The sequence below is a fragment of the Megalops cyprinoides genome, chromosome 10, assembly GCF_013368585.1.
Source record: "Megalops cyprinoides isolate fMegCyp1 chromosome 10, fMegCyp1.pri, whole genome shotgun sequence".
Taxonomy (NCBI): domain Eukaryota; kingdom Metazoa; phylum Chordata; class Actinopteri; order Elopiformes; family Megalopidae; genus Megalops; species Megalops cyprinoides.
In genome coordinates this window covers 13,720,931-13,748,918 of record NC_050592.1, presented here as the reverse complement: position 1 = coordinate 13,748,918, position 27,988 = coordinate 13,720,931, and the positions used below count along the sequence as shown (strand labels likewise).

The following is a 27,988-nucleotide window of genomic DNA, read 5'->3' as shown; positions in this document are numbered from 1 at the left end:
CCTGTGGTTGACGTTGTTGTTGTTGTAAGAACTGAGATAGCCTGCTACTTTAGCGGTAGATGTTGTTTTAAGTCCAAACATCAGACAGCATTTAAAGGATTTGTACAGCGATAGAGATAAGTGATCTCAAGACGTGGATGGTATCACTTAACATTTGCACAGGGAAACTACCAAAGGGATGAGAAGCAAGTCTGCGAGGCCGCTGAAGGTAAGTAGGCTGAAGCACTTCATAGTGTGTTCTCAATTCAGAGTTCTGTCAGTTCAGTTCTGGCCTAGCTGGCTAGCTTGCTAGATATGCAAATACGGCTAGCTAGGTACCTGTTAAAACATCTATAGTTGTCAGAAAGCTCATTGAAGACAATTAGCTACGAATTAGCCCATGGAATTAGCTAACTCTTTCCTACCAAATTATTTAAACAATTAGCATGCCAAATAGCTAACAAATGTACATGTCCGACCCAGTGGACCCATCATGTTAGCGACACATTGCTTGATAGCGTTAGCAGGCTAACTGGCTCGCTAGTCATTATTAGCCATTCATTGTAGCGGGGCGTGTTGCTGCAGCTAGTTAGCTAGCTGGCAAGCTAGTTAATGATCCTCTAGCTAGTTAGTTTGTTGGGTAGCTTGCTACTTAGGACGCAGTAGATTTGTTCATGCATAGCTAGATACTTATCCTGTGAATCAGACAAGGTAGCTACCTGGCAACAAGTACCTAGCTAACTAGATGTGTACTGATTATGTCGCTTTGTCTCGGTTAAATGATTTTTTTCTTTCTTTCTGTTTGCGAAACAATCTTCGAAATTGGCATATGTAGCTTAGTAGCTAGCTAACTTGCTGTCTAGCAGACCACCTGGCTTAAAGTTGTAATTTGGCTGTCTTTGTAGATCTTGCTTACTAAAGCTTTTCGTTAGGAAACATTAACGTTAGCTAAGGTGCCTGAATAGGTATTCCGCTACCTGGCAGAAAGTTTTGTGTAGGGCACTGGACCTCGAAACACTTCTGTTGAACGTACACTAGCTAGTTAGCTGTCCGTGTTATCTTATGGACCAAGGTTAGGAACCTATGTCCGAACATAAATGGACAAAGCATGGACAACTAAGCTAGCTGCCGAGCCAACCCCACCTTTAAATGCTTGCAATTAATGACTTAATGTTCGAATGGACACTTCGTTGTTAGTCTCTTTTAATGATCGTGGATGATACGATGTGATTATCATAGGCAACACAGCCTGGTCCATGGTATGTTAAGGACTATCATTGATATTTTAGAAATCGTTCTCATAGCCGTAAATTGTTGGTTTTAAAATGACTGTTGAATCTTAGCTAGTAGTAGCTTTCTTTACTTTGAAATTAGTTTGTTACTCTGTAACACAAGTGCTGTTACTTAGAAATTGCTAAAAAAGAATTTTTAACTACATTATAAATTCTTCAGCTACACAATTGACATGTAAGTGATCTTTCTGAATTTTGAAAATATTGTGGTTAACCTCTTTGCAATTTGTTAGACATATTATTAGTAGCATAGTTTGTGTCTCCAGTTTACACGTGAACAATTTGATACTCTGTCTTGAACAGTAGTAATAATTACAGAGTTGATAGGGTCATTCCATGCCGTGTGTACCATTCTTATATCCTGTCTGTGTCAGATTTTTCTTGAAAATTAAACCTGAAAGGTTAGGGTGCGTGGGTTGTTGTATCTTGACTTGAAAAATAGCCTGTCTGGATTCCAGTAAACAAACAAAAATTCTCTGCATAGGGCTTAGATGCTGATGAGTTTTCATCTGCTAATTTTTGATTTTGCATAGATGGTTGGACTTGCATTTGTTATTCAACTGTACAGTACACATTGTGCAGAAAACAAATGTATTCATGAATTCATAAATATTCATGCTTTAATCAAATGTATTTCAACAGTTGTTTTTTGATGGAAATGTGAAATTATGCCACATATCTCTCCTCTATAGGAGGTTTCTTTATGCCAAGGTTCAGCATAGTCAGAAAGGGACATGCCAATTCTACATTTATTTGATATGGAGTGACTCTTCAATAAACAAAATGGTCTAGACATCAGACATCAGAAAAGACATCAGAATTAATTTGCTGTCACCAGACAGGGACCAAAAGCATAGGCCTTCTGCAGCTCTGGCCAGAACCACTACAATGGAAGGATAGTGTTACACTTCATGTTGAATTATTCAGCTCTGTATTTACAAGATCTTTTGTCAGCATGTTGTCTAGGTTAGGCAGCCTGCCTCATCTGAGAAACTGGGACAGCTAAACAAGCTCTTTGGTGGGGAAGAGGTCTTGCTTTTTTTGCATGATAGGGAAAGATTGTCTGTATAGGCTATATAACTCCCAACATGCCACTTCTCCTCATGTTGTTGTTCTTTTGGGCTCAGTGTCGCTTGAACTTAGATGGAAATGAGAGACTGACTGCATAGTGAGTCTTGCAGTGTTTCTGTTTTGACATTGAATTTGGATGGCCTCATGTAGTATGTAACGTTTTCTTGTACAAGCTGAGAAGAATCCGGAAGAAACAAAACTCTCATTTTCATTCAAGGTAGATATTCAGCCATTGTACAAGTGAAAAACGATGTAAGGGCTATATGATACACTGCATCTCTGTCCCTCTCACACATGTTAATGTAGGGAAGCTGACTGCTTCCAGAAATGTCAATCTTGTGTGTTAGTTTATGTGGAAACATGGTGTGCTGACTGAGGTTTTTTGGATACCTTTCAGAGCTCTTTCAGCAGCAACCACCCCTGAATTCTCTTGCATAAAACAACTTGCTATTAGAGTCTCCTGAATGTGAGGTATTTGAGATGAATTTGAAAATTTCTGGGAGCTCGGGGAGGACCTGACCTGTTAATTGACTTGGAATTGGTCAACTATGACCAACTAACTACCATAATGGCCCTTTGTGATGCCCTACAAGACACACTCCTCACATTGAAATGAGTCCGTTTGCAATCTCTTTGCAAGGCACTTCCCCAAACGTGTCTTGGCTTAGGTTCTTTGCTGTGCAGCATCATGGCCATGCATAGCAATTCCATTGGCTATAGTCAGACACTGCATTTATAAAATGTATGAGTGTGTCTCTGGAACCAGCTCTGTTCTAACCTTAATTACATTGCAGATTGTGTAATACTAGAACATAGCTGAGGTAGATATATCATTAATCAGAACATAGATAGCTGTTCGTAGGATCAATCTGCCATACAATGGTTTTCTATGTATCAAATGATAAAGAGTAAACTACTTCACAGTGGTGCACTGAGTGACTTAGAGTGTAAAAAACTGCATTTGGCTGCATGCAAGTGTGTTGGAGGATTGCATCTGTGTTGCCTTGCCTCTTGCATGACTATACCGGTTTTCATGGTGACAAGCCTAACATACAGTTGGTGATTGTATTGAAGAGAAAAGAATTGCATATTTCTTGGTTTTAATTGTTTGTGATGTTGACTCATTGGGCTATACGCAGAGCCATCCATGCAAAATTTCTGTTCTTCATGCATTATCCTGTTCCTTCTTCCTTACTACTAGTTCAGCACTACACAGAGAGTCCAGAGCTTCAGTCTAGCTTGTAAAGTGCGGCAGTGTGGCATAGTGGTAAGGAGCTAGGACTAGTAACCAAAAGGTTGTCGGTTCGATTCCCTGCTGTGGACTGCCGTTGTACCCTTGGGCAAGAGACTTAACCCAGAATTGCCTCAGTAAATATCCACCTGTATAAATGGATAATATGTAAAATAGTAGCTACTATGTAATACTAATACTAGTAGTATCTAATACTATGTAAGTCGCTCTGGATAAGAGCATCAGCCGAATAACAGTAATGTAATGATGGTAATGAAGTGAATGATGGAGGTGCAACCTTTGAATGCAGGGTTCTCTGCTGGGCACCCCGAGCAGCTGCTCAGTAATGAGAGTGTTGAGCAGGGGTGGGGCAGGTTTCTGGGATCGGTTACAGTGCTGTACTCTGGCTGGGAGGAATTACTCCCACGGGACTTCTTGGCTTCAACAGACAGCGTCGGATCGATATGTAAATGGATATGAAATTTACTCCAGGTCAGTGGGACGGAAAGGCGAGACTTTTCCTCGTCTCATGGTGGTGGTTGAGATCAGAAACTACCATAAGGCTATGGATGTGCTAAGTTTAAGTGTGGACAGTCAATGAGTAAAGAGAAGAATAGAGGTATTTTTGCATCTACCCAAGGGGAGCATCTCTGCAGTTTACCTCTAAGATAAGAGCAACACAGCAACGTGAAAGATTGAACCCTTACTGTCTGACTACAGTTGGAAGAGGAATCTATACATATTGAGTGTTTCACTAATTTTTGTTTCTCCTTCTTAGTGTTGATGGAGTGAAAATGTGTGTAACTGTGAATTTTCAGTGGCCTGTCAATGAGCTGCACCTCTTCTGGAAACAAAAGAAGCTCATGTTACTAATGACAGATGTGAAGCAAGCCAGGGAGTCCACACTTGGAGCTTGGAATTGGTACTTTGTATGAGGTTAATTTCTCTCTAGTTGATATTTCTTTTTTCATCATGATGCTGCTGAAATAAACAATATATTGTTTTGTAAGTAAACATGCAATATCAATGTTCATGTGTAGCCTAAATGGCCTGACAGCAAGGCTAATATTGGGATAGCTCTTAATGCATACTTAATGCATGCTTCCTCAACACAGTGAGCTTCACATCAATGCTTTGTTTTTAGGGCTGAACCATTAGGTTAAAAGTGTCATAATTCATTAAATATTAATCCCCCATACATGGCCATCATGAATAAAAGAGTTTTAAAACAGTGAGGATACAGAAAAATAATATCATAATTTAATGAAATGTATTATCAAGCATGCTTCTGCATGTAAATAAATGAACAGAAATGTACATGGAGACCTCTATTTGTGACTATAAAAACAAAAATTGTACTGATGTAAAGAAAAAAAAAATTCAAGAGTTGAAAATGGAATGTCCTCTTTTGTGGATTCCTTCTTGATTCCTGAGGAGGTTTCTCTGCCTTTTGCTTGGCATGCTGTTGTAGCCAATCCACAGCTGTGGGTTGGGGTTAACCTCTGTGGGCTCTCTTTCTGCAAATTGCTGTGTTGTTATTGGAGGATATTTTCATCCAAGGCCACTTTCTGTGATACGCATCCACATGGATTATATGAAAATCCTAAGGTGTGGCACAAGGGCACTTTGCTCTCCTTTGAGGTTGATGGTCCAAGCATTTGTTCCTCAGTGCTTCCTTCAGCTTTCCCTAGTTGTAGCTGCACATTATTCCACTGCTTTATGGTGAAAGTTTCTTAAACCAGAAATGCCATATTATTTATTAACTATAGCTCTAGTTTAATAGAATGAACCAGTACTGGCTTGGTGGTTGCGTATAAAATGAAGTTCTGCTCACGGACTGAGAGAGCAAGGCAGCCTCCTTTATTTCTCAAAGGAAGAGACAAACAGGAAGCTTATTTCAGGGGGGTCATGTATACGCAGACAGAGATTCCCTGAATCCCGTTTATACCCATCTGTCCTCACCCTGTTGGATGACGGCCAGAATTGTGACACGGCGTTGAATGCCCAGGGCTGTTTCTGGAACTGGAGTCCCAGATCCAAGCAACACACCTCTCTGCCTTAGAATGCTTTGTGTTTATGTGGAGCCAGAGGCAATATGTTGTGTCTTAACTTTCACCTCACTTTGCATAAGCACCTTCTTAACACAGCCCTATTGCTTTTGAAAGTGCTCACACTTTATATAAATGTACTGTATCTCTCTCTGGTTTTACATAAATGGTAGGTCCCAGGCCTCAGGGAGTTTATTGCTTTTATGTTTATCTTTTTGTATTCTACCATACAGGCACCACTGTTTGAAACCCCTCCCACAGGGTGGAGCTCTCGCAGTTACTCTGTTTTCCTATTAAAAAAGAAAATAATGATTTAATGCACTTGTGTTGCTACCAGCCAGCTTGTACCTTGTCTGGTCAACTGTTGAAACTTGGTCATGCAGCACTTGTTACTTGTTAATATTGTGACTTCGCGTATGGCTTTCGCTTGTGTTGTACTCTGCCTCACTTGTAATAAGCGTCTGCCAAATGAATAAATGCAATTATCAAATGAAATTGAATGAAAATGTTGCAAAATGTTACCTGTGTAAAGTGGAAAAATTAAATGAATGTTAGTTTGAAGGAATGAATTGCCATTCTGAAATCATAACTTGTCTAAAAAGTCTAAAGAAACAATTACTGGTTCAGATGATGGAAAACATGTTATTCATGGGACTGTGTTCCTGGCTAGTTTATCTGTTGGGGTGACAGGAAATATTTTCAGGGATTAGCTCACATTCCTGCACATAACTAGGGATTGTGGTACTGTGCAGTGGTGGTTGGGTTGTTCAGGAAAAGAATTAACCAATACCCCCTAAATGTCAGGAGCAGGCAAACTTCACCAAACTTCACTCTTTGGGAGTTTCCCAGTGTTCTGTAGTCATGTTTTTATGTGCAGAAAAGCTTGTTTATGTGGGCATTCAGAGTTGCATTCACCTCTTGGCATACTGAAATTGAAGCCCAGTCCCAGTTGCTTTTTTGGCGAAACTTTGTAATTTTATGTGCAATACTATAAGTTTTTCTAATGGCAACTCTGAATAAAAACTTGATGCTAACAAATAGCTACATATGCAGTATAAGTTCTTCTAATGGCAACTCTGAATAAAAACTGAATGGTAACAAGTAGCCACATATGCAGTAATGCTTCATATACCATTCTTGCATCAATGCATTTGGGGAAGACAATGCGGAAGGCTAGAGTTTGGCATATGAGGTGAAAGCTGGAATACCAGTGTATTATGGCTGGAAATAAACATGATGACATTTACAGCATTCCAAGAGCAAAAATACATATAATAGGCTTAGCTGCTGGAAGCTGAAGAAAAAAGAGCAAATTGGGCAATTAGCCTGAAAGACAAAAGTAGCAACACACTTCCCCTTTGGGTTTCTTTTAATTGCCGGCTTGCATCCTGTAGATGACATCCTCAGCGGCCACCCTTATTGTCACAGGTTTGTTCACAAATATGTGAAAAGTAGCCAACATGAGCGGCATGCAGTACTTCCCAAGGCAATTTCACCTTTGGGAATACGTCACACAATATACGTAGTTCAGTACGAATTTTCATACAATAAAATGAGGGTGTAGGGCCAGAGTGCAAGAGAACGGGACCCTTCCACCAGTCCACTGGCCGATTTAAGAGAGCTATCAGAATGTAAGAAGTTGACCACACGGGGGATCTCTGTGAGCTTGATGAGGTATGAACATCTTTAGCTAGACAAAGCGTCCTTGCATCAATCATAATGTTGTAGATTGCAGGCTATTTGGATGGCAGATGATACGTGTCTTGCGTGTGGGTGGTGTGTATTTGTGGCGGTATATCAGAATGCCTTTGAGTTGCTGTTTTGCAGTGATTTGTTTGGCATTCTTGCTCCGGGGCCAGCAGAACACCCTCGTTTCTCAGGAATGTCTGAATAGCCTTTGGAAAAATGGATGAATAGGACCAAGGCAAGTGTCAGCCTTTCAGCATCTCAGATGTGAGAATATTTAACAGTGTGCACAATGTTTTCCTGACAGGAGACTGGACTCATCAAGGACAACATTGCTTGTAAATGAGCTACTTTTTGTAGGGTACTGAATTTGAAAACTCTGCTGTTAGTCATTAACATCCAGCATAACAGCATATGCTTGCCTATTTATTTTCAGTCAGGGCTCAATAAAGGTGAGATCTGATGATGTCACTTCAGCTGATTGCTATTCATTTACAGTGATTTAGTCTGCACAAATAATTTTGGCTATTCTAAGATGACTTGAATCACTGCAGAAAAGATTCTTACAGAGCACTGAGTCATAATGCCTGCACAGGAGAGAATGATTGCTTTTCTCTGAGTTTTGAGTTGTGTAAAACATTAGGGGCAGAAACACTTGGATGCTGGTTGCTTGCATTGAATTAATCAGTATAAGATACTTGTATGTCTTAGATGGAACACTCCAAGTAGCATGAAAATATTGAAAAGTCATTTAGGAGAGAAAATTCAGGTAGGCAGTTTGGCTGTACTGCTTTTGTACTGGATATCCCCAGGGTTCCTGTTATTGTGTGCTGTATCAGAACAGCTGTTGATCTTTCTGTCTGTGCTTCGGGCACTCCAAAAAAAAAAAAAAAAACATTTCCTGAGCGCCCTAATGGCAGTGGGTGAGCAGTAAAATGCTACCTCTTTATTTGTAGCGGTGAAAGGCTGCCCTGGAATGGGAGATCCACAGCCTTGAGGGTATTGGAGGTGCTCATGGTGAAGCCGCACTGGAAAGCGTATGTTGTAGACGCTTACTAAAATAGTGTTAAATAGGCCTACATGTAGTGGCATGCAGGCAATATTTGATGCTCTGAGAATTGCCATTTAACCAGAAGGATAGCTCATTAACTGTATGTTATTTAGCCCAGTGAATATTTTTTTCTGATATGAACGGCTTTGATATTTGTCTACTGATTTGAAGCCTCAAACTGTATCTGTATGTGTGTAAGCTGATCAGTGCTTGTGGGACAGTATATAGCTGATAATTTGCTGGTCAGATCTCCAGAAAAATTATCAGTTGATTAACCGATATGCACTCATATCATAACACTCGATATACATTCAACACTTGCAACGCTCAAAGTGAAGCAGAAAGAGCAGAGAGACTGACTGTCACATTCAAGGCTATTCAGGGCTTAAATGCAGTGATGCAGTGAAGTCAGACCGACTTGATCAATTCGACTGCTTTCAAAACAATGGTCTCTCTATCCAGTTTCCAGTTATTTGTGTCCAGAAAAAGTAACATGCTCAAGCATTATTGTCTGTATTGATCTTCCACTAATCTTTGCCGTTCTTGTCTTGACTTGTGCTTTTGGCAAATCAATATCACCTCTGTGAGCTTCCATCTTTCTTAATATTCATTTTGTTGTGTTTGCCAGGGGATGGGATTAGGAAGGTATGTCAGTATTTGTGGTATAAATGGAGAGAGTGGCATTTACCTTTGAAGAAATTGATTTGGCTCGTTAGGGCCTGAAGAGTGCTTGCCCACAATGTGCTGGAAGCTCTGGGTTTAAGTCACACTTGTCTGAGATCCTGAGGCTGCTGCAGATCTGAAACAAAGCCATGCACTGATGTGTGTTTCTGTCAAGTATGTGATGGCTGTCTGCAGATGGATGGCAGGCCTCCCTCTGTACTGATATCCTTTTGGAAATGTGTTTTACAGCATTGATGTGGCAGAGCTACACATACACCTGTACTAAATATTTTAAAATCTAATATAGATTAATGCCACAGGTCAACGTGTATGCATGCAATAAAAATTACACTAAAAGTACTTATACACAGGACAGGTGAAACCTCGGTTTCATTGAGCATACTGCATGTGTGCGTACCCATGCATACGTAACATTTGGGAGTGTGTACGTCATGTTTAAAATTCCCAGGGCAATGCACCTTGTGCTGTGTTTACAGTTGGGGTCTAGCACTGTAAAAATATTTATCCAAGGTGTTAACTGATTTAGTCAAACATTAAACTTACCTCTTGAACAGGAGAACCTCGTCTAAAACACAAATAAAAGATGCAGATGTGCATGGTCTAAACGAAAGAGCTCGCTGGCGTTGGTGGACACTGCTCTGTTGGCAGAGCTGCTGTTCTTATAGGAAGAACTGCCATATTAGCAGACCCTCCATGAGATATGAACATAGCTTATTCTTGGCTGTTTTCTTAACTCAGTTTAGTGCTTTGGCATGCTATGTCTGAATAGAAACACCCTAGAGGAAAATATCATAGTTCTATGAAAAACTTTTCATAGAACTATGATATTAAAGGACTAATTTTAGTTGGTTAGTTAGAGTGGTGTTTAGAAGTATTCCTGTGTTTCAGAGTATACCAGTGATTACAAGGGCTATATTTCTTTGTTAGTGATGTTTAAAGACTGAATTACATCTGGTGCCCACTTCTTAATGGTTCACATCAAATTGGTATGATACATAATTTTGTTTTGTCTTCTGCGTATTGTATGGCATGGTTCATTCATATATTCTGGGGTATGCAGTGTCACATAAATGGCTCAGCCAAGACCATACAATTAAGGTGCTGTCAATGGCATCTCCTTTTTGTAATTATAGGAAAACATAGATACAGGTCATGTTCCTGTGGTGTTCATTTAGAAATCACCTGGGAGATGATGATGATAATCTAACAAAATGTGATCCATTTTTCTGTGTGCTTGCTCTGTAGAACTTGGCCTCTTTCAGTTTGAATTGACAACCTTAAACGTCCATGGACTTTGGTTCAGTAGTCAAGCTGCCAGTGACGTGCTCAGAAAATTTGAACCCCAGTGTCCGACATGCACTTGTTGGCTGCCGGTTTCATGAAGTGGCTTTGTAAATAGAAACAGAGATTTGGCTCAGACTCAGTGATCATGTTTACAGGCAGGTGATCATGTGAACAGTTATGGATTCTGAATCTGAAATTCCAAATAAGCAGTGTAATATTGCATGTGGTGTATAATATCCAGCTACAGTAGAATAGCTGATGTATGTTGTGAATTAACATTAAATGCCACCTCAGCATACACCTTAGCATTCAGGTTCTTAAATATTCCGCCCATAGTTGTACATTAAGTTGCATGTAAACTCTCGCTGCTGGGATCCTGAAATGTTGCTGTTGGCTGTTCGGCTATCACAGTATGTTCATATCCAGGGATGCTCTAACTCTTTCATGCTCGTATGCACTTTAAACACACACATCTGCATACAGTCACGCAGCAGTGGTACCTCGTAAGCTCACAGCGAGATGAGGGGCACCTCTGCCAGCTTGGATGGATAAGCCCTGCCCCCTGTCTTCTCTGTCTGCCACCACACTGTTCCAGGGACTCAGTTACACTGTACCGTGGGCCTCCAGAGACCCTGGCCACACCCCGGGGAGGACCAAATGCCTGTCAGCCCAGTTAAAGCCTAGCAATCTGCACTCTATCAGCAGCCCTAATTAAGCAGTGCTCATAAGACACTGCTGTGAAGCAACTGTGTAGCCTGGCTCTGCCTCTCTCCTCCTGCTGTGTACTGCTTAGTCAGGGAATGGGAACTGGAGGTTCCAGTCCCAGGCGGCCGGTGCTGCAAAAAGTGCACTTGCTCCATAAAAGCCTAGTAGCACTGCATTAAGCAGATTGCAGAATTGTGTGCGTTAGGCATGAAACGTGCAGTTTACTTTTCCCTGAGCAGCTGATGTAAAGTACACCTAGTACAACAGGTTAGGTGCATCATTCATTCACATAATGAATCTACTATGGCAGCAGGAATGCCAGAAGGCCCTGTGGCTGTCCAGGGCTTCAGTTGTTCACCCCGGGCTTAAGTGTGACTCCTCACCCTGTTGAGGAAGACCATCTGGATTTAAAAAAAAAAAAAAATTGACAGTGATGGCTCCTTGGAAAAACTGTTGCTCCCTGTAGAATATCTTCTTGATGTCCTCATAACAACCCTTTCCTTGTAGGCTGCAAGACATTTTTTTAACCTTCAGTTCTTTCTTTTCCCTGTTTTCTGTCAGTCTCCCTCTTACGCCTCTTGTGCTTAGTGCTCAGATGTGACCTGTGTTTCTCTGTGAAAGTGGTTAGAGTGCCGGTTTTGTTTGGAGAGCGCCGTTATTGTTCTTACAGTCCTCTTCCAATAGTTTTCCCCTCAAACAGCGCGGCCGTGAGCCGAGCCTTTTCTCGCTCCGGCTCTTCTCAGACACTCTGAAAAACAGTTCTGCTGGAAAGCAAACACTGCGCCCATTCGAAGCGGCCGAATTTCATTGCCACAGACACGCCGCTGCGAATGTCAACGAGAGGAAGTGGCCAGCTCCGTGTGTGCCAGGCGATAGAGGCGGGCACACACCCTCACCGTCCTGCATTCTGCTGCGGTCCCACCATCGGCTTACGCTGGCTGGGTATTGCTTCAGAGTCCATGTACAAATACCACAAGAATAGGACTACCTCACAAACACTCTAACTGCTGTAGAAAGTTAGGTAAGTGGTTTGTTTGCTCTGTTAGGCTGTTTGTGGATCATATGTGGTTGACTGGGTTTTTAATGTTAGGATGTCTGTGATTTAGCCTAGCTGCTGGATGTTTGTGCTGCATTTTCTTTCTGTGGGCTCCCTTCTTTTCCTTTTGCAGAAGACGAAAACAGCTTTGAGTTCTTGTGCCTCTTAGACTTATCTGTTGCCCTTTTCTACACCAGGCTATTTCGGTCTTAGAAGCAGAGGCCTATTCATGAGGCAGCAAGCATGTGGAAGAGATAAGGGCTTCTGTGCACATGTCCACACCCTTTCTACTCCAAGATAGCGCCTCCCGCAGGTCTTTTTTGGGTTATTCCTGCTGATATCAGTAAATTGATACCGGAGCCATGTAGTTAGTCTATACATGTTGAATGGTTACATTGTATCTACTCACAAGTAGGTCGCTGCTTTGACTGGAAACCCATCCACAGAGCTGTGAAATCAGGATTCTCAGACGCCCCTCTCTCTCTCTATCTCCCTCACTGTCTCTTTGTCTCTTTGTGTGCCTCTCTCTCTCCTCTCTGGCCAAACTGGAGCCTCCTGGCAGCCCTGGGAGAAAATGGGTGCCGACACATGAGGCTCTCTGGGTGTTCTGGGGCCAGCTGAGGGTGGGGAGGGCATGGCTGGGTTACTGGGTGATGACTGGACGAGACAGGCACAGCAGTCCCACAGGAGCGCCGTGTTCAGGGCTGGAATCCATGTAATCAGCTCCAGATACCCCCCCCCCCCTTCTCTGACACTGCCTGAGGGGAGCTCTTCCACAGTCCAGAACAGGACATGGCACACCTCTGTCCTTTTCACCTGCTGCCCCCGGGCCTGCTTTTGGTCAGGGACTAGTAGCCTTTTGTTGTGTTTGGAATTTGAGAACGTGAAACGGATACAAAGAGAAACGAACCAGCCAGCGGGGATGATGTAATCCACAATTTGTGAAACGAAGGAAAGCACTTTCCTTGTAGCTGACTCTGAAGCGCAGGTTTGCTAGATCGGAGCTAACATCCTAGCTTATAAAACAAGTAACTGTAAAGTGCATGTAGCATTTTTGTTTGCAGTATAAATTGTAAAAAATAAGTTACACCCATGTGTGCACAGGTGGGTATTCGTGTTCGGGGAAAGGTGTTTTAGGCATTACATCCTTCATTGTCAGCATTCTCTTAAGTTCAATTCGATAACTTGTTAGAGTGCACCAAACCCATAATGATTAGTCTATTTTTGTTTGATTTATCACTATTTAATCATGGTCAGTTGCCTTATCATATTTTCAGCTAGTGCGGCTGTAGCATTGTATAGTAGATTTCAGATGACTTGCAGGCCAAACATGCATCATCAAAAGTGCAAGGCCTCAGTCATAATCACTACACAGATCAGACTAGGTACTGATCCTGTATTCACTGGTTAGTAGCAAGCATTATAACGTCACACTTCCTACTGTATTATTTAAGTGTTTCGGTGGAGTGAGAATCTGACACATTCAGTTTGTCTCGGCCTAGGACTTTGCTCTCCTAGATTGTTGTTTTTGTTGTAAGTACTAAATGATGGCTGGTCAGTTGTCCTCAAGGTAGTCAACATAGCCAGGCAAAACCGCCCGGGCCCCGCCATATTTTAGTGCATTGAGAATTTAGAAATAGGAAGGCAACAAATCGGTTACATCGCGGGCATGATGTGACGTGATTGACATGTTGATGACCTCTTTATCTTGAACTTGCACATTGCCGAAGTTTTAAAATCCGTGCTGTTTGTAATTTAATGCAGGGAATGCAGTCACTATGGAGCAGTCTCTATGCAGAATATTCCCTGGATTGCAGTCCTGCACAGAGAGGGATGCTGTGAACTGTTTGCAGTAGCTAGTGAAACTGGGTCTAGCCTCTTTTCCCTAACACAGAGCCTCTGAGGTTATATAATCCATTGTGGGCTCACTGATGAAACTGATTAAACAAGTGCACAGCAGTTATGACGGTTAAAAGATAGGCTGTTGGTTTATTGTCCTTTTATTTGACTTTCTTTTGAGCGTATTTGTCTAGGTAGCGTTTATATCTCTAGTTCGTTTAAAGGGCTTGTCACTGTGCCCTGTGCACCATTTAGCACACACACAAAGCCTGTGATATAAACCCGAATTCATCCTAACTTACGGTTTGCAATCGTTTTTTTGGTTACCGTTTGATCACTGTATGACCATTGAACTGTAGTTTTTTTCATTTATATCTGCCTGAAAACCGAAATGTATCATTAACCTTGAAAGAGTTCTTAGTTCTAGGTTGTGGATCATTTTTGGCTTGTTTGTAGGAGCCATTTGTAACTAACATAAGTGCATCTACATATTGCAAATTTGTGCCCTTGGCAGACTTACTCAGCATGTCTTACATTCCGAAAAACTCAAACTCGGCTCCTTACTTTAAAGAATGGCAAGAACACCTCGTATTACAGGATAAAATGTGAAGTAACGACCAGCTTCATTCTGGTCCTGGACGTCCTTCCATCCAGTATTGCTCCAGCTGTTTTAAACCACCAACACCAGACTAAATAACTGGGAAATAACTGCTGCTTGGAGGTCCCACTCGTAGCGAGCCCAGGAGCATCTGTGTCTCTTGGGCGCTGATTGCAGCAACCAGCTCAGCAGGCTTCAGCCTTTTCCGCTTGAAGGGGTGCTAATGCAAGGTAGCAGACGTGTAATCACAGGGCTGCACGTTCAAGTCCCAGGTGGGGGGCATTGCTGTTTTGCCCCTTAGCAAGGCACTCAACTCGTAGCTTCAGAGCTAATGCGTAATGTGTGAAAAGAATGCTGTGCAAGCAGCGCAAGTCTCCCTGGATCAGGGCATGCGCTAAGCAAATAAATAATGTACTGTTCTAACCGAGGAACAACATAACCGCTCGCCGCCCTCTATGTACATCTCCAGACAGAGCTATGGGGCAGTGTGTACCTTCTGATGTGAAGATGAGATTATACAGCCCTTGCTTCCCCACTCTGCCAGTGTGGAGGCTGTGGCAGAGAGTGTTATTCTCTGTGACGGGGGTACAGGGACAGGTCTGATCAGTTGGGAGGGATGGCGGGGGGGGGGGGGGGGTAGGTTGCCCAGCACCGCCAAGGCTTTTCTGCCTCATTACTCCCCTCTCTCTGGAAGTCTGGGCTCCACTGGAACCTGTACATTGTGGAAAGTTCAGCTTATATGATGTTTTTTTTTTTTCCTTTCTCACAGCTGGTTGTAACTTTATCTCTGAAAATACCTCTGAAGTAATCAGCTCTGAAAAGTAACATGTTGGTGGTACTGTGTTAAGACTTTTTTTTTTTTTTTTGGCAGGAGCCATCCCAAGTGGAACCGAAAGCGGTGTTCACTCTCATGTAACCTAAAGTTAGATCCTTTCTTGGATTTCAACCTTGAACGTCTCACTGTAAACAAGCAGCTTTGCTCCTGTTGTTAAAAGTCTAAGTAGGCCGAGCGAGAAACAGCCAGTTCTTACAGAAGTATGAATGACAGTTGCCCGCCTCTCACCCCTCTGTGATGGTAACTGTAGGCAGCTGCCGTTATGTAATGTCAAATAGTGGGATCGCTCTGTTTTCTCCTGTCAAAGCGAGTCCGCAGTTCAGTGCTGATGCATGTGCTTGTGTAATGCAGGCTCAGCCAGGGACATTAAATAACTACTGCACTACTCGCATACCTCCTGTAATAAGAAACTGGGCATCTTAGCCCCTGTGGTAGCGCATGTATTCCCTTCTCTTGTCCTCATTTTGGCTGTAGCATCTCTCCTCCATAGCTAGGTGCTCTCACATCTGTAAGGCCTATTCACTGTGTCCTGTCTCTAGTTCTGCTTGGCTGTCTGCTGTCTCCCTCAAAGCCTGTTCTGTGCCGCGGAAGGTCTCGCTGATGTGGAGATTTGAGCTAGCTGGCGGTTAACCACCTTCCGGTGACCCGGCTGTTTCTCCCTTGGTTCTCAGAGCGGTTCTCGGAGCTTGAGCAGAGCAGGCAGCAGTGGAATTGACTCGCGGGGACTTCAGCTTCCTCAAGTGTTTCACAACAGAGTTGTTCATCTCTCTGAATAACACTTTTCTGCCCTTTTTTTCCTATGTGACTGATGTGCTTCTGCCAGCTCGCTGCGTGTGCTAACCTGCTCTACACTGTGGGCCTCGTCTTGTGTTTCAGTTTGTATTTTTTTTTTTTTTACACTTTGTTGTCAGTAATGGTAATTGCTAACAACCATGCAGCTGGTAATTTATATCCTGAGACAATTGTAACTGGAGTCATGTTTCTTTCCCTTATACCCTACATACAGAAATATGCATGTTTATTTGCATAGCACATGCCATGCAGACTGGCTAAAGTAATTTACATTTTACATATTATTGCTTTCTGCAGCTGGATCATTCCTGAAGCAGTACAGGCTGAGGACAGTGCTATAGGGTACAATGGCAGCCACAGGACTCCTACCTGCTACCTACCAGTAACGGTATACAGCAGCAACCCTGCGACAAATATACTTACCTCTGATTTCTGCCCCCATGATCCATGCCTGTCAGAGCACCCGGGTGCCAGCAGTGCCAGCAGTGCTTATGTAACAGCAGCACAAAGCCGGGCCGAGCCATACAGGAATAGCAGTTTATTGAATGAGTCACGCTGTCGCATAGGTATGCATTTTGCACGGGCCACGTGACCGACTGCATCCTTCCTTAGAGCCTGCAGCAGCACACGCTCTCCGTATGGCGCTGAGGAATCTGCTCACCTCCAGACAAGCGACTCACGCAAGGCGTCGAAACGGCTTTCATATTGAGTATTAAAAGTATTTGCGAGCGCAGTGCGGTGGTCAGTGTGTTACTTTTACATTTATTTGTCCATCTGAAATGTCAACATTTTCGCAAAGCTGCTATCAGTGGCAGCACTTCCTCTGTCCACAGTGTGTTGAGCACCCCCCCCCCCCCCCCCCACACACACACACACCCCCACACACACACACTAATGACATGGTTTAGCTCTTTTTACAAGATGCAGTAAAGACCACAGTGAAGTGCAGAAGCACAGTTTTACATTTACATTTAGTCATTTAGCAGACAGAGTGACTTTTACAAAAGCGGATACAGCATTGGCCTAAGAGCATATGCGGTAATAAATCACAAGCTTCACAATCTGATTATTACATAACATACCATATTCTGTTCAAAGCCAAAGGGGGAAGCTTGAGGAAATGTATTTGAGAATATAGTATGAATGTTCAGACTTTGGGGTATGTTGAAAAGGATAGAGTTTGAACAGGTGAGATTCCAGTCTGCGGAGGAAATTGGTCAGTGACTTAGTTGTTGTGACTGTTGTGGTGACCAGCAGCAGCTAAGGCAAGAGGTCAGGGACACTCTATGTGTCGTCATCCCATGTAAATACACACCTGTGCTGGCCAAAGGGGCTGGCATATTGCTGCCATGACACTTTGCTTTCTTTTCACTGTCGGCAAATAAACACAGCTCTTGCTAGGAGATATGACAGACTGCCAGGGCTACTTCTGAGATCCAGTCTTTTTGGGCACAGTGGCCATACTGACAGACTGTGTTGGGCCTCATGGATTAGCTGTGCGCTGTACTTTACCGGGTGCTCTCTATGACATGTATACAGCCTCACGGTACATCCTCAGAACTCCAGACCTCATAAAAAGATTCCTGTATCACACAAGTTTGACTGCGGTCGCTGTTGCTTGCGTCTGTTTCAGGGCTTGTTGTTAACTTATGGCAAAAATGAAGTACAATGTTGCTGACAGCCATTGGTTCAGTCTTGTCATAAAACTATTTAAACTAGTTGAAAATTCCTCTCTTCAGCCTACTGTATGTCCTCAGTGTCTCTGCCCAGGTACATTTCGTTTCAACATATATTATCAGCACGCATGTCCCTGCAGATTGGCTCACAACAGCATGGTGAGTTCAGGAGCACCAGATGTTTCAGAATATGCCATTTTGTGTGGGCTGGTATTAATTTTCTGCGGGGCAATGCAGTCATAATTTCACACAAGTCCTCAGTCACTTAGCAGTTGGAGGTAAATGCAACCTACCGAGGACTGGAACTGGCTACTGCCCCTTTTGGTGCTGGTACTACATTCCTACAAAGCCTGTGACTCCGCTTCTGGAGTGCAACAGTTCCCTGTGGGTGTGGTTGCCTGTCAGATCATGTGATCCAGTTTTACTGTTACAATGAAGGGCCAGAATGCACTGGACAGCTGCCCTGCCCAGATGACCTCTGTGGAGGGTCATGCTGTTGCCGTTTGGCCTTCTGTACTCTGTGCTAAGGCCTGCATTTTATATGAGTTGTCTGAAAAGTATCATCCTGTCAGCCACATAGCTCTGGGTGAAGGTGGGGAAAGGCAGAAAACTGCATGTTCTGGGTTTTTTATTCCTTTCAAGTGTGTGGATTGTGTTCCAGAACAACCATCCTATCATGGGTAAGCAACACTCCAGGGCTTAACCATGAATATCTCATTTGTTACATAGCAGGCTGAAATTCAAGAGGGCAAACCTTTTTAGACTGAGACGTCAGTTCCAAACTATGTATCTTGTCTACTGGGCAAGCTACTGCAGACATACAGGAAGTTTGAGAATCCTGCTTTAAAGCTGTGCCTGTGCGTCAGACACTATATTGAAAAATTCCAGCCGTGACCATATTTACAGATTGAGTTACTGTGCGAGAATGGCCTGATTCAGCAGATGGTGAAACAGAGAGAGCAGTGCACTGGAAAACTGGTCCATTTAAAAGGGGCCAGAGAACATGGAGAGACTACTTAACCTGCTTGTAAATGTGGGCAGGTTATTCAGGAGTCATTTGTGCCGGCCTGCATTCTTGGGTGAAGAAAGGATGGAAAAAAAAAAACTGAGGCCTGTCTGGAAATCCAGGTCGCTTGTCACTCTTTTGACACGTGGCGAATTGCTTGCATTCACCATTGTTTTTCTGTGCACTGCTGTCAGCACTATGGGCCGGTGGTCAGGGAGGGCATGTGACCACTGAGGTCAGGGGGTCAAATGAGGTGCAGGGACATTGCTGCCACACTCCTGAAATGAATGGTGACATATAGACGGGTGGATGGAATTATGTGCTTTGTAATTTATCCTCTGGCACTTTACTTTCTGCAGAGCAGTTCAGGCCACTGTGTAGCATGTATAGGCTATCACAGATGTTTTATTTACTTTTTGTTAATACTGGCTGCTGATTTTCTTACTGAATTCCTGTTACGCACACATCGTTCTTGATAATTTGTCATTACATACTGTGGCATTTAAGTTTTTCACATTTTCCCGTTTGTTTTGAACTCACTCGCCCTCTCTGTTGGTGTTTCTGCAGGTGTGGCTGTGAGTGCTGACCCCTGCAGATGAGACGGCCTCCCTGTGGGGGCCCACTCCACCTCCTTTTGACCTCTAAGGGAAGACCTTTCCCCCTCTTGTTTTCTCTGTCCTGATGGAGCCAACCACACTGTGAATTCATGATCACATGACTTTGGATATGGACGCAGTCCTGTCCGACTTTGTCCGTTCCACGGGGGCTGAACCAGGACTGGCCAGAGACCTGCTGGAGGGTGAGTCTAAGGCAGCCAATGCTGAGAGGGCAACTCTAAAATTTAAATGTGTCTCATGTGTCCTGGTTGTGTAAACTTTACTTTAGCCTACATATTTGCACATGGCTGCGTGACAGACTGACCTATGGTTCTGCTCTGTAGGCAAGAATTGGGATCTCAGTGCTGCCCTGAGTGACTTTGAGCAGCTTCGACAGGTACATGCTGTGAATCTGTCCTACTCCTTTGGGGAGGATAGGGGACTCTATCCCACTGAGAAGGAGATGGCCAGAGTGGGACGGTCCCCTCTTCACCGGCAAGATGACATACAAGGTAGGAACACTACTGAATTGAGTGTTGTTACTACAGAAAATGGTTTACATATCTCTCTTTTGTGATTATTAGAGATGATCTTGGGTCACAGTAAGGGCTGTTTCCACCTGTTGTCCCTATTACGTTATCTGATCTCTCTATTCCATGTCTTCTTCCTCTGGCTCTTAATCTGTCTACTTTTCGGACACTTTCACCGTTGTTTTCCCCAAATAATTTTTTCCAATCTGTTGTTTTGTCCACTTTCCCACTCTCCTCCTACCTTTGTCCCTGCTTGTTCTGTGTGTTCTACTTCTGTACCTTTCTGTGCTCCATTATTGTCCTATTCACCTCTCAAACTCTCTCTCTCCCCCCCCCCCCCTTCAGCCACAGAGAAGCGCCTCTCACGGGGCATCTCCCACGCCAGCTCCACCATCGTATCCCTGGCCCGCTCGCACGTGTCCAACACAGGGGGGAACAACAGCGAGCCCCTCCTGGACACCCCCCTCTGCACCTTCCAGCTGCCCGACCTCACCGTGTACCGCGAAGACTTTCGCGGGTTTATCGAGAGGGATCTCATCGAGCAGTCGATGATGGTGGCCCTGGAGCACGCGGGTAAGATATAAATCCCACTTCTGACACCATTCCGATCACTCTCTCACAGCGCATTGCACATTCAGGTTAGCTGTATATTTGTGGTTTGTGCAGTTCACTGCAGGACAGTGTGAATAGCTCAAGGGATGCACAAATCCTTTGAGGTAGAGATTGACAAATGGAACCTTGACAGTGTTATTCGGGGGGTACAGCATCCATTTGTCATTATCAAAATTTTACCTTTTTTCCTTCTTGACCATGACTTTCCTACGTCTTAAGTTTCTTAAGTTCTTTTTAAAGATTATTGACTGACTTTTGATGTCTGTTGTTCCATTATGGTCAGAACATGCCTCTGCTTTTCACATTAACCTTTGAAGTGGAGCAGTTGTATTAGGTCATGTGACCCTTTTCTTTCCAGGCCGGCTGAATTGGTGGACACGGGTGGTACCTAGCTGTCAGAGTTTGTTGCCACTGGCAACGAGTGGGGATGGAAACTGTCTGCTACACGCAGCCTCACTGGGTAAGTCTTCAGTCTGTCATTGGCTTCCACACCAGTGCACCATGACCACCTCTGTTGCCTCCTCTATCAATAATGGGAGTTTCACAGTTGCAAATCTTGTCTTGTCCAAGCTTTAGTGTAAGATGTTCCCCTTGAGTGCACTCCAGCTGCACATACACGAATGGCAAATATTTTTTTTTTAAGTCCTGTGGCTGACAGCTGTGATCTTTCCTTGGGTACACGTCTGCAGGGATGTGGGGCTTTCACGACCGCGACCTCATGCTGCGGAAGGCTCTGTATAAATTGATGGACCACGGCCAGGAGAGGGAGGCACTGAGACGCAGGTGGCGGTGGCAGCAGACGCAGCAGAACAAAGAGGTTAATGCCGTCTCGTGCAAGGAAACGGCAGTTTCCGTCTCAAATTTAAACTGTATTCTCACTTCAGTTGTAGCTCTGTAATATACCTCTCAGCTCTACACTTCAGCTAGAATCATTTCTGAGTTTTTCTTTTGGAATTGTTAAAAACAGGGCATATCTGTTAACACCAGCTTGCAATATGATCCCCTCAAAGGGACCTGGTGCTGAAACTTAACTGCTTAACTGTGAGGAAGCTAGAATCGTGTATCCAATTGATATTATAGCAAAGGACAAGAGTCCCTGCTGGTCTTTCCAAGAAATATGAGTGACTTTGGTTAGAATCCAGCAAAATAAAATCATGTGTTATGCTCTCTAAAGCCTGCTCTTTGTGTGTGCGTGTGTCCATGCATGGATGCGTGTCTTTGTGTGTGTGTGTGTGTGTGTGTGTGTGTGTGTGTGTATACATACAGTCGGGTCTGGTGTACACAGAGGAGGAGTGGCAGAGAGAATGGAACGAGCTACTGAAACTGGCCTCTAGTGAACCCCGGATACACTACAGCACAAATGGCAGTAACTGCGCAGGGTGAGTTATTATATAGGGAATGGGGTGCTATTGGCCCCTGTAGACTATCCCTCATCTGGGTAAGTTTACTTAAAATATTAACAGTGTTACCAAGAGCAGTTTTCCATTCATAGTTAAATGTGCAGACAGTGTTAATGGGAGGTAAGTGTGGAGAAGTTGCATGTAATGAGGTGGTTGGAGGGTTCATCCCAGATGGCTTTCTGAGGCTATGAAAATAAAGTGATGCTACAGCGAGCGTGGAATGTCATTGCTGTCAGAGGCTCGATGTGTTTTGTGGAAGGAGACGTGCTGAGCTCGCTCAGTGAATTGTGTTTTTTCCCCAAGGGGGAAATGGCAAAATAAGACTGGGAGGTACAGTCTCACATGACCTGTTGTGTAGCTCCTCTGGTCTGTGACTGCTCCCCGCTTGTGTGTGTGTGTGCGCAGGGGAGAATCATCGGAGGAGCCCGTGTACGAGAGCCTGGAGGAGTTCCACGTCTTCGTCCTGGCCCACGTGCTGCGCCGGCCCATCGTGGTGGTGGCCGACACCATGCTGAGGGACTCCGGCGGGGAGGGTGAGACACACAGATGCACCTTGGATGTGTTTTGTTGCTTACAGTCAAGCTCTGTCTGATTCACTGTGCAGCAGAGCAGACAGCAGTGCAGCCTAGTGTTAAGGAGCAGGGCTTGTAACTGAAAGGTTGCCATGTTTATACGCAGGTGGTGCACTGCAGTTGTACCCTTAGGCAAGGTACTTAATCTGAAATTACCGCAGTAAATACCCAGATGTTATAAATGAATAACCTCACGACTAAGATATGTAAGTGGCTTTGGATAAGCTAAATATAATCAAATGTAAAGAACAGAGTCAGCCACTTAATATTTTTCATAGTTGTCCAGCTGAATTAGGGTATATGAAGGCAGAAAAAGAGCCAAATACCACTCAGGAAAGTTGGTACTGTGTGGTATCAGCCACTGTGAGCAACCACTACTTGTACAATAAGTTGGCCAATTCAATCAACGTATCAGGTCAATATATAAGTGACATAAATTCTAGAAATGTATGTCAGTCACATGGATTTATCTACGTAGATCTTGGTGAAAACAGAATCCCAGTGAAAACTGAATTTTTTTCACTTAAACTGCATTCTCGTTTATGAAACTGGTAATCACGCTTTCATAAGACCTTTAGCTATGGTCTTGCCATACACGTGCAACTGGCGGCTATGAAGTCATTTTGACTTTTCATATGAAAAAAGAATTAGGCTATAAATAATTAGCTAGCTAACTAACTAGCTAATATTTTAACCCCAGATAACATTTGCTCAGACCAAATAATGTTTGGTTCAGCAGGTTATAGATTTTGGTCCCTGTATGATTTACCATAAGTAGATACGTCTTAAATTTTTACATGCTGTTTTTTTAGTGGGTAAGCAGAGATGATGACATATTCTGGAGCAATACCCTTAATTCATCTTTTTTCTACCCTTCCCCTGCACCCACCAGCCTTCGCACCCATCCCATTCGGGGGAATCTACCTGCCTCTTGAGGTGCCCGCCATCAAGTGCCATCGCTCACCCCTGGTCCTGGCCTACGACCAGGCCCACTTCTCCGCTCTTGTTTCCATGGAACAGAAAGACAGCTCCAAGGAACAAGGTGAGATCAGCAACAGTCCGATTTTCGTCATCTTCTTCACGGCTTTTACTGCACAACCAACAGACCTGTACACTGCAGACTGCATTTCAGGACTACAAGGGGACTGTGCTCTACAGCAGAGTTTGGAAGAGCTTTGTTGAACCTTGAGCAAGTGTGTAAGCTGAAATGGGTCATTTAGAATGTGAAATTCGTTGGGATTTATGTATCAGGATGAGATTGTGCGTTACAGCATACAGCCTCTGTTGTTTCACGCCAAGAGCCTCACACTCTGCTGTTTCCCCCCCTCTGCCAGTGGCCGTGATCCCCCTCACAGACTCTGAGCACAAGATGTTGCCTGTGCACTTTGCTGTGGATCCTGGCCGGGACTGGGAGTGGGGGAAGGACGAACTGGACAACGTGATGCTGGCGAGGTGGGACACCTGTATGGGACACCCCTGGCCTGAGCACCAAAAGGCCTGAGATCTCTAACCTGACCATCAGCATGCTGGGATGTCTGACCTGAGTGCCATGCTGAGATCTGCAATTTGAGCATCAACATGCTGAGATCTCTAATGCAATACAGTACAATACATGCTAGATTTATCACATAAAACAAAGGGTGAAATGGGTGTAGTCAAGGAAAGCTTCTACCAAGTGACTGTTTTAAATAAACCTTTGTGTTGTTTGTCCTGTCTAGTGTCACCCTGTCCCTGGAGGCAAAGCTGCACTTGTTACACACCTACATGACAGTCACGTGGCTGCCACTACCCGCTAGTGAAGTGCAGGTGAGAGCTCAGCCACTCTGTCTGTCTGTTTCACTGTTAGTGTCGCAGTCTGTGAGTGCGAGACCATGCCAGGTACTGCACACAGGCTGGAACCTGAGGAGTTTACACAGGCACGCTCAGCGTTGTCTGTTTAGTCTACTGTGTCTCTCAGAGATGCGAAACAAGTACATTTCAGGGGGCTGCACTGATCTTTGCTACTGACCATAATTGGGCTGGATAATGCAAAAAGACCAAATTAAGTACTTTATTTTAAAAATCAAACTGTAATTACAGTGATGTCGCTTTCTTTTGTTTAAAACTAATATGGAAAAAGAAACTATAATAGAACTGTTGCTTTTAAGAGTTTTTTGAGAACTCATCTGAGTACACATGTCCCTCTTGGGTAACACTGTTTAGTGTTGAGTTGAAAGCATAACAAGGTAATGGGAATTTCATGGTTACCCTGAGTGTTTAGCTTTTTAAAATTCTGTGTCCAACAAAAGCTGCTTTGATATTACTCCAGGACTGTAAAGCCAGCTTCTGGAGGAAGTAATGTCTGGGCCAGCGAAACAAGATTCCCATCTTCAAAGGGTCCTGGGTTATAGAACTGGCATTACATGTCATTAAATTTCCTGGTTTTATTTGCTTAGCTAATGCTGTTATCCAGGGCTACTTGCATTTCTTAGAGGGTTTATATTTAGCCATGTAGCTTTAGAAGTTGTTTTTCTTGTGCACAAGGCAAGTGTCCCAAAATTCAAACCCATGAACCTCTAGAGTCCTGTGCTCACTCCACACTCCACCGCATTATTGATTGAAGCTATATTTCTCTGCGGAATTACTTTTCTTTTTAGGGGTCAATGAAGGAAAAAATGGCAAATTGCTTTGCAATCCAGGAAAGCAAGACATTACATTACATTGTCATTTATCAAGCACTCTTATCCAGAGTGAGGCAATTCTGGGTTAAGTACTTTGCGCAGTGGTACGGCAGCAGTGGCCGAGTGGAAAATTGAACCTGAAACCTTTCGTTGCAAGCCCTGCTCCTTACCATTACGCCACACTGCAGCCCGCAAGTATATAGACTGAAGATGCAGATACCTGTAATTGTTTTTCCACAGTCTAATTGTATATGTCTGTCTGTTTCTCCAGCAGGCTCCCCTGGCCCAGCCTGAGTCACCCACAGCCTCCGCAGGAGATGATGCCCGAACGCCCCCAGACTCGGGCGAGTCAGACAAAGAGTCAGTCTGCAGCAGTACCAACGGCCACTGCGAAGGAGGTGCCGCCAACGGGAGCGGGGCGGCGGCTAAGACGGGTGGGGGCTCGTCCAGCTCCTCCAGCTCCTCCAGCTCCAGCTCCGGGGGAACAGCAACGGGGACGGGGACGGGCGGCAAGGGGAAGGCCAAGAAGGACAAGGACAAGGACAAGGACAAGAAGCGAGCTGACTCCGTCGCTAACAAGCTGGGCAGCTTCGGCAAGAGCCTGGGCAGCAAGCTGAAGAAGAACATGGGCGGGCTGATGACGGGGAAGACGGCAGGCGGAGGGGCCAAGCAGGCCGGGGAAGGCCAGGAGAAGAAGAAGAAGGGTTCTCTGAAGGGGCGCAAAGGCAGCAAGGACAGCTCGCCCTCTGCCCAGGGCGGCTCAGAGGATTCTGGGAAGGGCTCCCCGTCGTCCGGCAGCGAGAGGCAGGGCAGGGAAGACCCCTGCAAGTACGGCGCCGACGTCAAGGTGAGCCTGAGCGTCCTGCGTGCCGCCATGCAGGGGGAGAGGAAGTTCATCTTCGCCAGCCTCCTCACCACCAGCAACCGCCAGCCCTTCCAGGAGGAGATGATCCAGCGCTACCTGGACGACGCCGAGGAGCGCTTCCGGGCGGAGCATGAGCAGCGGCGGGAGGCAGAGAGGAAGGGCGGCGTGGTGCTGGGGCCGCCCGCCGGCGCGCAGGCGAAGAAGGAGGGGGTGGAGCTGGGCTACCGCTGCTACGAGGCCAAGGAGGACCTCGCTGACAGCTCCCCGCCCACTTTCAGTCACCTCAAAACCTCTGCGTTAACCCCCGCCCTCTACTCCGGCATTGTGCCCATCCCGCGGCCCACCATCATAGACCGCACCCCCGCCCCGCTGACCTCGCACCTTCCTCCCCCCAGCTACATGGAGACCCGCCGGCAGCTGGCGGGCGGCTCCACCGCGTCCTACCCGGGCCTGCCGTCCTACGCCACTCTCCCACGGCACTGCCCGCTGGCGCAAGGCCCACCCCGCTCCCAGTACTACCCCCCGTCCTCTGTGGGCAGCCCGTCCCGCGTTGCCCCTTGCGTGCCCTCCTACTCCCTGGACCAGAGCCCCCTGGACTACCCAGCAGAGCCGGTGAGGCTGGGGGACGCGGGGGGAGGGTACGGCGGCGGCGTCCGGGAGACGCGCCTGGGCTCGGACAGCAGGAGCGGACCGCCCCCCGTGAGGCACTACTCGCTGGGCAGCGCGGGGGGCCTGGCCAGCTCGCAGTCCTCCCGGTGCAAAACCCCCAGCTGCAACTACTACGGCCACCCAGAGACGGGCCACTACTGCTCCTACTGCTACCGGGAGGAGCTGAAGAGAAGGGAAACGGAGCCGGCCATCCACAGGTTCTGACTGAACGTCAGCCTGCGATCTGCAGTTTCTGCCTCACTGTCTCCACGTCTGTCTCCATCTCTCTCTTTTTATGTTTGGTCTGTATTAACTCTTTCCCTTCCGGAAAGACGCACCCCCTCCTGTATGCCTATGTCACGTGCTGTTTAAAAGGAAATGCCACAAGCAGCCTTTTTTAACAGGATGCAATAATAATAGTAGTGATGATTTTATCAATGGGGCAAGGCCTGGTGGAGAACAGGGGGATTTGCACTTATGTTTCTTTTGCTGTGGCTCTTACCAGGAATCGGGTGTGAACAGGAATCTTTCTCAGGCTGTGCCAGACTACTCCACCTAGGGGAGAGATGTCAGCATACTCACAGCATACTCAGAGCACAGGTCACTGCAGTGAATGACATACACACACATACGTATACCATCTATAGCCAGAATCAGCATATTTATGTTACTTAGTTTACAGATACTGGACACTGTTTTTGTAGGTGAATTCCATTCATGCAGGGCCTTCTAGGTGTTTCGTAGTCCCACTGCACCAACCAAGAACACCGGGGGTTACCCTTACTGGATATGTTACAGAACTGAACCATGTGCACTGCATATGAAAATGAAATGACGAGTAATTCAGAATAGATGTGTGTGCTTTTTTTGCGTTGTTCTACTGCAATAGAATGTAAATTTAGTTTACCATGGTATTATTCTCTGAACCAGAAAAGCTATGCAATTGTACTTGTGTTGGACTGTGTACCGTTTAAGCATCACAGGTAAAGATAACGGTACCAAATGCGATTCAAGGCGTGCCTTTTGTTCCTGGAAAGCTCATTCCTGTGCATACTTCATTCTATTTATTGCACCTGCTTGGTGCTCACATTGCATGAATAATTTTCCCCTTTCAAAGCATTTTAAGTCAGAGTTCCCACCCGATTCTCTGGAGAATTTTGCGTCATTTCATTTCAAGCACAATTGACTACCCCTGCAGGTGTTTTGTGTAGAACAAATCCAACAGATCAAGGCCTGCTTTTAACACCAAACCCAGAGTCCACAGTTTGTCTCTAGAGCTTTTGTAAACCGAT

General features: G+C 44.9%; 1 protein-coding gene across 2 annotated transcripts; it reads left to right on the top strand.

Moving 5' to 3' along the window:
• The first annotated feature begins 32 nt into the window (after nt 1–32).
• On the top strand, nt 33–27,945 carry otud7b (OTU deubiquitinase 7B). Of its 2 annotated transcripts, none has more exons than XM_036538862.1 (12): nt 33–208; nt 19,381–19,612; nt 19,754–19,921; nt 20,285–20,512; nt 20,910–21,011; nt 21,241–21,368; nt 21,818–21,930; nt 22,357–22,484; nt 23,416–23,565; nt 23,858–23,975; nt 24,242–24,329; nt 25,458–27,945. In XM_036538862.1, the coding sequence occupies exons 2-12, from the start codon at nt 19,528–19,530 to the stop codon at nt 26,919–26,921; spliced, it is 2,772 nt and encodes a 923-aa protein (XP_036394755.1). In that variant the 5' UTR covers nt 33–208; nt 19,381–19,527; the 3' UTR covers nt 26,922–27,945. The 2 variants fall into 2 exon arrangements, with proteins under 2 accessions (XP_036394755.1, XP_036394754.1); XM_036538861.1 differs by having other exon boundaries at nt 25,455–27,945.
• The last annotated feature ends 43 nt before the right edge of the window (nt 27,946–27,988 follow it).